The following is a 10,827-nucleotide window of genomic DNA, read 5'->3' on the forward strand; positions in this document are numbered from 1 at the left end:
TGCTAGCCTGCTGTTCTCTTAGTCTCACTGACATATAGCACACTTATGTTCTAACCTGAACATAATTTGGTGGCAGCCCAGAAAGCTGATTTTAGTTTATCAACCTATAGGTGATCTGTGGATAGGATTAAATATCACAGAGCACGTAAGACAAATCCTTCCTCCAGGGTGACTATCTGCTGAGTGCAGCCTTCTATGAGGACTTATTTGAGGCAGCAGCAGGAGATGGCAGTAAAACTTCAGGAGAGAACCTGGGCAATACTAATTAATCCAAAATTTTTGAGCTTCGTTTTTGCCTCTGTGGGCATGTAAGCCACTTACTGTACACTAAAGAAAGGTGCATCGGGGACACTTCTGATTGATTCCTCTGGCTTGAAATGAGTATGTCGGTTTTGTGATTTGAGTCCCTCTTGGAAGGAGTTACTCAGCAATGCTTACTCTAGACGCTGAAGAAAATGCAACAAGGAGGCTTTTTTTCAGTCCGTGCCTGGCTGATTAATACTAAGGCAACCCACTAGTCACAATGCTAGCGAAAATACACCAGTAGGTTTTCTGAAGGTGCTGTAAGTGCATTCTGTTCTAACCTATTCTAAAACAGTATTTTTCCCTTTGGAAAGAGCCTGAAGAGAAGGAAGTAAGTCTGAGCCCTGATAACATTAGTGGCTGTGGCTGGTGCTTAATGTGCCTTAGTGTTTGTGTGTGTACATAGCCAGTATGTAGCTGTTACACATATTAAATGAAATGAACAATTATTTGGCTGATTTTGAGCTGTTCGTTGCCCACCTTCTGTGCAGTGGCATCATGTAGCTGTACAATCAAATAGTGGTTTTCTCTACGGTTTGAAATCCTCTGGTCGGATCTTCATCTCAACTCTCTTCAATGAATAGGTTGATCCATGCCATCCGTACCAGGTGATGCCATCCATGTTCTTCGTGTGTTCCCCTTTGCGATAGTAAACCCCGTTCAGATTGGAATCTGTGCAGCAGTTGTACCAATATCCACCTTTTCAGAAAACAAATTAATAGATTCCTGGTGAGCCATTTACTTAAAACAGGTATGTTTTGTATTAAGAATTATTGCTTTTTCCAGAGAAGAATGACCAGAATGCAGCATTTAATCCCTAGAGCCTGTGGCCCTAATAGCTGGGATTGCACGTAAATTCAAAACTTAATATAGATACTAAATACATAAAGGTTTTATGGTTCCATAGTCAAATTAGTCCAGTAGCATTTCATTTAGTTGCTCATTCCTCTTAGACTCTTTCCTTGACATGTTTCTGACACTGAGAGTTAGGATAGGAAAGGAATTTGGGTTCTTAGCTTGGGCATCTTAAGGCATTTGAAAGGCTTCCAGACTCTGCAAGTAAGCTGCAGTATTTCATTGAGACTGATATCGACAATTTTATTTGTATGTTGCATGGGGGCACAATGGAGAAATTAAAAATAAAGGGCAAGACACAGTGAAGACAATTATATTTGACAGACCTCATATAAAAATAAATTGAATGAAGAGAGTAACCTCATTAGAGACTCTTAATAGAGTAGGAATAAAGATTATAATTCAGGTTGAACCTTGATGTGCATGTAGGATAATAATACAGGAGAATAATTAGAAGTCCCTAATACTAGAACTTAAAACTTTGTAAAAATATAAGAAAAAATAAAGACCTTACAGATATACAGGAATAACTTCCTGCATCACTGAATTGCAGCAGCATCTGAGATAGTCTGGCAGATTGGCCGATACACATAATGGGTTGGATAACAGTATGTGTAGGTGAGAGCGTACGCTAAATCATTTGAAGAGTACTGATGTCTCTAACATACAGTCTGGCTCTGTGTAAATCAGCTTTAACTGCCAGATTTCCCACATAACTGGTATTTGTCCAGATATGGTCACCTCTCCCTTGATTTGCCATCCAGATGCTACTTACTAGTTGGAAAGAGGGAGTCTTGGGCTCTCTACAAATTACCCAGGCAGCTCTCTCAGGACAGGAAGGTGTTTATGTGTGTTTTACCTTTACGGAACTGAGCACAGTCATCCACACACTTGTCATTGTCCTTGTCCTTCGTGCTGAAGGCTGTGTTGTTGTGGTACCTTAGGGAATCACGCCCTGTGTTGCCAGTGTAGTTCCCCACAAAAAGACGATAGCTATTTATTTCGTTGCTCAGGGTGAATTGCTTATATTGTGCGTAGCGTATGTTACCTTCCCAGTCCTGCAGCAGAACAATGAAGAAGAAATAGGTCCTATTAGAATAGTTATGAATAGACTCCACCATCTATGGCTATATACAGCGCATATTGCATATCTTTTCTAAGTACTAGATTTTTCGCTAGTGTTTTCTGTCTTAGACTGCAGAAACTTATCTGCTAAGGCAAAGAAACTTTCCAGAGCAAAGCATCATATTTCCAAGTTTTATCTGCACTGGTATTAAACAGTATGTATGGAAACCTGGTGCACAGCTCTGGCATTCAACATCCTTGTCTTACAGTGTGCTGCCTCAAGTAATTTTTTTTTTCCTCTCTGAAACAGTGACTTTTAGATATAAAGCCTTTTAGCTCACTTTTTCCATTAACATATCCTATTCCTCAAAGCTATTGTACCAGCTATAAACTAGTCTAAGTCAAACCCAAGCCTTTAGTAGACTGTAGAAATTGTTTTGGGGTAATACAATGCAAACTGTGTTGGACACAGGCTGGAAGGAAGTGCTGCAAAAGGAGAAGATTCAGAGTCTTTAAAACTTTATGGGGCATCTCTCAGCATTTTGATCTCCGTCTGCAGTGGGTTCTGCAGGATTCTCTACAGCCCCACGTGTTCCCTGAAACACAAGCTGTATGCAGGCAGAAGGTTGTCTTACTGACTTTTCATGGTAAAGAACATAATTCTGTCTTGTCCTTGAATGTATTACTAGGTCTATCCTACATCCTTCTCCTGTAATTAAAGTGTGCAAATTCTTTAGGCCTCCTATAGAGGTAGGAGATGGCATCTGCTACTGGAGAATCACTTAGTACAAAAAACCTTTTGCTGCTGAAATTAAGAGGTTATTAATTACCTCCAACTCTACTCGCAGAACAGTGGGGCGTCTTGAAAGTCGGTAGATATTTTCATTTCCCAGCCAAAAATCTCCCCGAATATTGCCAAATCCTTCCTTGTATTGTTTCCAGTCCCTATTGAAAGATGTCAAACCAACTTTACGTCTTTGGATGATAGTCCAGCCACCTCCATCTGTCTCCATGTCACAGAACACCTAGAACAGGAAAAAAGGCAGTATTTACTTGTCAGTAGATTTAGGAAGGTTCAATTCTCTTAACACAAGACAAGACATTGATCCAGATTTCACAACTTGAAGAAATTCCTATTTTGTTTAAACATCATGGAAAAAAATTAATAAATGAACGCTTTTTCTGTTTTCCCTCTTAAATGAAACTCTTTCCTTCCTTGAAGTTTGCCTACGTAATCACCTTTTGGTGATTCAAAGTGCAGGATATCATAACTCAGTATGTGCTCTTTTCATCTCTGTGGCAGATAAGTATTTCTTACTTATATTTGAAAAGACATATAATATGCATTGTGTACTTGACATCCTTACCTCCAGATCTGGACTCCCCAAAAATTCATCAGGAGGTAGCTTGTAAACACCAGAGATTCGGTAGTTCCTCTGGTAAAGTGATGAGCAGTCGTAGACAGCATCTACTTGAATCAGAACCAGAAAGTAAGAATCTGAACAGCAAGAACAACTCCCCTGTAAGCATGGTTTTTTTAAAGTTTGTAATACAAGGAGTAATTAAGTGAAGAAGACTTCCCACAAGTCTGATGTTTTTCTGAAATGGTGTAGTTTTGATCAATGCATGCATTGCAAAAAAAGATTGTAGCAGTGACACTTTATAATGGTTTGAGTTTTTGGGCTTTTGTTTTTATCTCTCCTATTCAAAAAGACATCTGTGCTTTTTCTTCACATTGCTATTGTGTGTGTCTGTGCTGGAAGGTAAGAAGGTATATATTTGCTGTCCCCCCCCAAGTAATAAAGGCTTATCTAATAGAATGGCTAGGCCTGCTGCCAGATGCCTGTTTTGATTGTGTGCTTGAACAGGTTAGCCAAGTTTGCAGATGAGGCATATTCACTCAGTACTTTTTGCGCTAGAGCCTGTGACACAGATGATGGCTGCAGGGAGGTGACTTGAAGATGGTAAAATGCACAGGTATTCTCCTGAGGAAGATAAACTAGCTGAAGCAAGGCTTTATCCATTCTGATAGTTTTCAACTTAGTACAGACTAAATGTCTCTTACCTGGTGAGGTGAGACACATCTGTATAAATATCTTCTGGGCCAGTTTCTTCTGTGTGTTACTGTATTTTTTCCAAACCTTTACTATAACTCCAAAGAGATTCATTATGGTATAACTTTTGTTTAAGACCTACTGTAAACAATGATGCATCAAAACTAGCCAAGTGGAACTTTTTGTAAGAAGAATTTAGTCAATAGGCTAAGAAATTTTTCCTTTGCATCAAAAAAAAAAAAAAAAAATCCAAATGAAGTCTTTCGGCAAACCCAGTCATCCCAGACAACAGCAGTTTCTTTTTACGGAATTTTTAAGCTTGTTGCAGTGAGTTTCATTTTAAGAGAGAAGTCAACAAAAAGGGCACTTTCTTTTAGAAGTGGTTTTACAGGTAGCTGACCTACAAAATGCAGCTGCATTCCACGTTTAGTACAGGCCTGTGCAATCACTGTGTGCAGTAAAATTTCCCCTCAGGGAAGAGAGAATTTTGAACAGTTTAACTGTGTTCTGTCTAGGCTTATATCACAATTTGCATCTTGCATCATCTACAGCCTTGAATTTTTGAGAATAATCATTGAAATAATGGATCAGTCTTTTACTCTGGTTCAGAGAGAGTCATAAAGATACAGTTACAAATCTCCAGTAATGCTTGGAGAGCATTTCTAATTGTTTCACCAACCTCTAGTCCCCTGTCAGCACTGTGAACTCGGAGGATATTACTGCCAGAGCCATTCCCTGACAAAGCCAGCTCCCTTTCTTTTTGGATTGGTACTGTAGTGCTCAGAAAATGAAATACTAGACTGAGTTCCTCACTGTACAAATACAGTACCTGGTCAGGTTTTCCACTCCCTGGTAACAAACATACAGATATTAAAATACAGCTGGACCTTTGGACTTTTGACAGATGAAATCAAACTAGTTTTCTCAGGATCACCTGCCTACAGAAGTACTTTAAGCAGAAGTATTCAGTATGCATGCTTGCTAATCGCATTAGTGGGGCATGCTAGTATTAAGCACTAGTCATTAGTTCATTTTGTGCGTTAAGAGGTGTATCTGGGAGCTTGGCGACTCCCTGCTTACCAGCTGAAGTTTGTGTGACCGTCTGAGCTGCCTGGAGTTGCATGATATCTATCTGGTTGTTCATTTCGGAGTATTTGCTCTCAGCATCAATGAGGCGGGATTCCATCTGCTTGGTGCTCCCTTCCAGCTCCATCACCTGCATGACCACGTTCACCCAGTCGCCTTCCTGCTTCTTGCTCAGCTCCTGCAGCATTCTGCTCAGGTTGGCTACTTGCAACTTGAGCTCCTTAATCTCATCGCAGCAGCCTGTCATCTTGGACTGTGCGTTCCCATTGAGCGTTCTCCTTTTAGGAGGCTTCTGCAGCAGTGCTGGATAGATTGCCACAGACATAGTGACAATGCAGAGCCATGCCAGCTGAGCTGTGGATCTTGCTGGCATTTTTGCCTACAGCAGCAAAACACTTCCAGCTGACTGTGGGTAGGCTGAATACAGCTGGGGTAGGTATGAAACTTTCTGCAAGTGCTACAGCAGACTGGTACCTAGCTTTCTTCCAATGAAGTAAGTCTCTGAAGGTGGAGCCTGAAGAAGTAGCTTTTTTTCAGACCCCTCCCATCAGAGTCTATGCACTTTGGAAGTCTGTCTCAAAGCATCTTATATACTATTTTTCTGTTTACCTCCACCCCTCTGAAGCTACGAAGAGCTTTCTGGCCCCTCCCAGTTAATCTATTAATATCAGGTGTTTACAGAGTGAAATTTGAACAAGTTTCAGGCAAGGAAGGTTTGGGAGAGCAGGAGAGACTTCACTCAGTTCTGTCTTGAAGGGGTGTGGGAGAGGGCTAGGAAATGAGGATAGTTTCCAGCAATTATTGCCTGTTGGATTGTTGTCCTCTTGGTGACTAGTTCTGGCACTTCAATAACATAAGAGCATTAGAGATCCAGAATGTGAAAAGGCTGTCCGAACAGGATAAGTTTGTAAAAGTTCAAGGAAGGTAACTCCTTAGCAGGTAGCCCTAGCTGCAACAAGTCCTACTAATATATTCCCCAGAAGTTGTAGGAGGTAACTCTATGCTTGCAGTGTTTCTTAATTTAGATAATATTTTAGCAAATTCATCAGTTCAGCATCTAATCCTTCTCTCTGGATGCTGGTGTCTGTGCACTATTTGTTTTGTAGAATTCAGTGCTGTTCTTTTTGAAGACGAGATGTATGAGGGTGGGATGGAAAGAAGTCTGCAAAATATGTAAGTTAAAACCTGTGCCTCTTTTTACTCATAGTGGACAACCGAAAGGACATTAAGTAATGCTTAAAGACAGTTTATTTAAAATTGACAACAGATGGGTTTTTTACAGGCAATGTGATCTGTCTAACTCCAGTATTATTGAGGCCAGTTTATTAACAGGATTTTAAGAGAAGAAAATCTGTGTAACTGTGGACACTTTAAGTACCCATAAAGTGGGGATTTAAGAGTAAATAGTAAATCTTTAGACCTTCAGAGTACAGGTCCAGTATCAGCTGGCTGAGCTAGCAACTTCCAGTCTCCTCTTCTATGTCTTTTAACAGTTCAAAAATTGATTATAGTTGTTTGATCCCAAAGTAGAACTGTTTCAGCAATGGTGCAGCCTTCTGCAAAAGTTCTGCAACTTCTGTTCTAGATCCTTACGGATAAGTTATTTCTCCGTAGGCCAGCTGCTCTGTAATTGCCCAACATGTGGGTTCTTGCATCTTCCTGCAAAGTTTCAGATTGTGATAACTGGCAGAGATAAGATGTGAATGAAGGAGTAAATGGCTCATGTATCTGCTCCCGGAGTAAACGCCATGAAAGCTTCTTGGTGTCCAAGAAAACAAAAGAAAGTTAATCTTGCTTCTTTTACAAAGAAAATTAGGACAAACCCAACTGAAACATGCTATCCCATCTAGACTTCTTTTGCTGATCCAAAGTGGCTGCAGGATTTCTGCCTAATTAGAAAAGCCTTTCTGATCTGACATCCACTTTTAGAGAAATAGGAAGCACAGTTTCTTGTTGGTGTAGTTTCTCTTCCTCCTTAGCTTTGTTACACTTGCTGCTAGGTGCTTTGTTTGTGCCTCTGATTTGCACCACAGCTGGCTATTAGTTTTTCTGCAGAACAGTAATGAAGAGACCACACAGGGTGCAAAGATTTAGGAAGATGAAAGCATCAAAGCACTGAAGGGGTGGAATATGAATACGGATGTTTCATAAACCTGGATTTTCTTAGAGGAGGAACAGGAGATCTTTTGGAGGAGGTCAGAATTAGAGATCTCCAAACAGGCAGCCTAAATGTCTTGAGTTTCATTATGGGTGACAGCCTGTGTGTTGTACTTCAGGCAGAAACCACTGTAGTCTGTAGTATCAGCTGTTGAGGCTACTGTGTGGTACCGGTGACCTGAGATATTTCCAGAGATCTGCAAGTATAATTTGATTTAAGTACTGAGGATACCTCCACAGCAGACCGTAGGCTTCAGTCACGTTTTTGTCATGGACATTCCAGAAACCTTCCATAGCAAAATTGCTTTTATACTTCAGACCAGAAAGTGCCACTGCACATGGATGAAAGCCTGACCTTTTTGTTCTGCCTCTAATCCTGTCTGAGCCCTCTTCCAGCTGGAGCTTCTGTCATTCCCAGGGGCAAATTCTTCTCAGGCTTCCTGTGATGAGAAACGTGTTTTTGTCGAAGTTGGAACAAAGAATAGGACAGGCCAGTCTCTGGCTTCTCCGCCCCAAAAAGCCACCCTGCTAACACCCCCACTGTGTTAGATAGGACTTGGATCCATTCTCCTGCTGCTCTCACTTGCTGTAACTCTTCTATCTGTCTTACACAGTCTGAATTTCACACACATTCACATCATGAGGGGCAGATGTGGAAGAGGGGAGCCACTTGTAGGTCCATACATTCACTCTTTATACAAATTTTGGAAAGATCCAAGATTCAGCCAAACTCTGTTGCATACAGATGTTAGGAAACAGTGCAGAAAGGCCTCCGAATCCCCTCTCTACACTGGAGTGTTTAATTGAAAATGAGACAGCCAGGGTTTTATTTTGGGTTCAGCCTCTGATTTGTGTATCCTAATGCAAGCCATCTTTCTTTAGTGGACTTTGATTTTGTTCTCTGTTTGTTCTGTGTAAAGGGGTGACGACAGACATATGCAGGAGTAGAAAAGAGCACAAATCTTCCAGTCTGTCATTCCATTTGAGGAAGCATTAAGAGAGATTTGGGCAGACAGATCTCTCTTGGCAGAGACCTTAGCCTTAATGGAATTTGACTTCTTTATGAGTATTTGAAAGATTAATCTTTCCCTGTTGCATGGAGAACTGAGTGTAGTCACTTATGCAGCAACAGCTACTGATGCTAGTCATTGCCAGATTAGATCAGCTGTAGAAGTTGACAGTCTGTAGGAAACTGTTCCACTATTGTGTACTGGTGTACTTACAACTTGAATTCAGGATCCTGTTACATTTTGGAGAGGCATGGTTTTGGGCATAGCTAGGGAGAAACTGGTTCCATGATGACTGAGTGGGTCCTAGTCCTATTTTTCTCCTTTCCCCCAATACTGATAGAGAAATTGAGTATCACTTGGTCTGTGATCCATCACCCTGGTTTTCCTCCTTTATGTTTTGTATGTGGAAATATTCTGCTACATGGTAGCTAAAAAGATGAGTTCCTAAAGTCAAGAACATGAGACAAATCCTTTTTGACTTTGTTAATGATGTAGGTTTGAAGTAGTTGTGAGTACTGAGTCTAAACATGGTTGTAGTTACTAGGTACCCTATGTTTATAATGTGGGTTGATGTTACCAAATTCAAGTATGTTAGTATTACTTGATTAGAACCAGGTATCTCTTGTCCCTGGAGGGCCACATTAAATCAGAGGTGGATTTAAATGACTGCGTTGTCTGGGAAGCTGTTCTGGCAGGTGTATGTGAAGCTCAGACAAGAAGAAAAGCTCAGCACCCTGTGGCTATTTATTTGGTAGCCAGTAATTGCAAAACCTTAATATGCATCCGGCAAATGCTTAGAATCTAGCATTCCTGGTGCTTGTTGAGATGCCAAAGGCTCTCATCAGCTCTCGCTGGAAGATCGCCGGAGTCCACACTTTGTCAAACCTCTGTGAAATACTGCTTTCCCCTCCAAGGAAGCGTGAAACTGTTCACCTCTGGCTTTGGAGATGCTCATAAACATTCTAAGATTCACTCTGCTATACCTTTATAGTAATGACTAAATCCCTAGTAAAGTCAAATAAAATTGTTGCCTACTGCAAATAATTATTGTAAATTTCTCAAGTTACATAGGAACAGGTGGAACAAGTGAGAGGGCCTGGTGAGAAGCAAATGACTGATACTTCCAACAATCATTTGCCATTTCGTTTTTTATTTAATGTATCCTTTCTTTGCATAACCAATACATAAAGACTCTGGCTCTGTGTTTGACCTTTTTGTGCTAAATATCTTTGGCAGTTTTTTTTCTTCTCTGCCTTCACTGAATCTGGTTAATAAAGAATAGGTGATACAAAAACTTGCAGCCTGAGTAGTAGGGCTGGCTAAGAATTTTATTGTAATGCTTTTCATTGCTTTTGCTTTCAAAGCCCATGAATGTTTTTATTTGATTTGCAAGCATTTGTATCAAGATTGGGAATTTGGCCAGTTTAAATGTCTGTGAGCAATGTGCTGCACCCTTGCTGAAAAGCTGAAGGGGCTGATACTCTGGCCTCTGAGCAGTCAATCATCAGAACTGTTTATTGAAAACAGCTCTTTGCTGATTTTGGTTTCTCAAATGTATTTGTTCCCAGCATGGGAATAAATTTTAGTGGCATAATGGAAATACATTGTTTTTTAGAGTTGTTTGGGGGACGATTGGTTGTTTTCTGAGGTTTGTTGAATCAAGGACTGAGGGATGCCTGAACACAAATAAACTGTAGAATTGGGGAAACTGGCCAACAAAGCCAATTCCTTTTGCCAGAGGATTATCTGTTCCCCAAGGTATCCACAAAGTAGCAGTGCCTTCCACTTCTAATCCCAGAAGCAAGCTCTCAGCACTTCTTCAGAAGGAGAAACAAGCTTTAGTTAGGTTGGTAAAATCTGTCACATAGAGGAGCTATTTAAACAAAATTGAGGAAACTATAAAAAAAAAAAAAAAAGACGACTTTGGCTTCTTGTCTAGAATTTGCACACAAGCTACTCTATTGCAAAAATAAGGTTTCTCTACCAAGTTTTGAGATGCTTTCTGGCAACAGGAAATGTGTGTGTTCCCTCACAGATAGGCTTGGGACCTTCTGAAAAGGCCCTGTTAAAAGAAAGTTTTTAATTTGTATGGGAAGGTAGGGAAGGGTCCAATCTCTTACTTCTGAGTTCTTGAAAATTTAATATATTTTGAGTGACAGAGAATATTGTTAGGGACCCTCAAAGATAATGGAAGACTGGAAAGCTCCCAGGAGTGTATGAAAAAGAATATTTCTAGTAAACATTAGACATTTATGCCTGAGGTTTGTGCAGGAGCAAAGTCCATCATTCGAGCACTT

At 40.4% G+C, this 10,827-nt stretch overlaps 2 protein-coding genes across 2 annotated transcripts in view; one reads left to right on the plus strand and one right to left on the minus strand.

The window, feature by feature from the left end:
• MTOR (mechanistic target of rapamycin (serine/threonine kinase)) overlaps positions 1-10,827 on the plus strand; it is a 65,539-nt gene that overhangs the window by 20,136 nt on the left and 34,576 nt on the right.
• ANGPTL7 (angiopoietin-like 7) lies at positions 833-5,736 on the minus strand. The gene is made up of 5 exons (XM_009702494.1): positions 5,358-5,736; positions 3,591-3,691; positions 3,054-3,248; positions 2,018-2,216; positions 833-1,002 (listed from the first exon to the last, which is right to left on the minus strand). Exons 1-5 carry the CDS (start codon positions 5,734-5,736, stop codon positions 833-835), a joined length of 1,044 nt encoding a protein of 347 aa, XP_009700796.1.

This window comes from Cariama cristata, unplaced genomic scaffold, assembly GCF_000690535.1.
Source record: "Cariama cristata isolate BGI_N322 unplaced genomic scaffold, ASM69053v1 scaffold14296, whole genome shotgun sequence".
In the NCBI taxonomy this organism is placed as follows: Eukaryota; Metazoa; Chordata; class Aves; order Cariamiformes; family Cariamidae; genus Cariama; species Cariama cristata.

Coding starts and splice junctions, on each gene's coding strand:
- ANGPTL7 (XM_009702494.1), bottom strand. CDS start 5,736: ATGCCAGCAAGATCCACAGCTCAGCTGGCATGGCTCTGCATTGTCACT. Junction 3,692..5,357: donor GGTCACACAAACTTCAGCTG/GTAAGCAGGGAG, acceptor TGATTCAAGTAG/ATGCTGTCTACGACTGCTCA. Junction 2,217..3,053: donor TTCTGCGAGTAGAGTTGGAG/GTAATTAATAAC, acceptor GTTCTGCTGCAG/GACTGGGAAGGTAACATACG.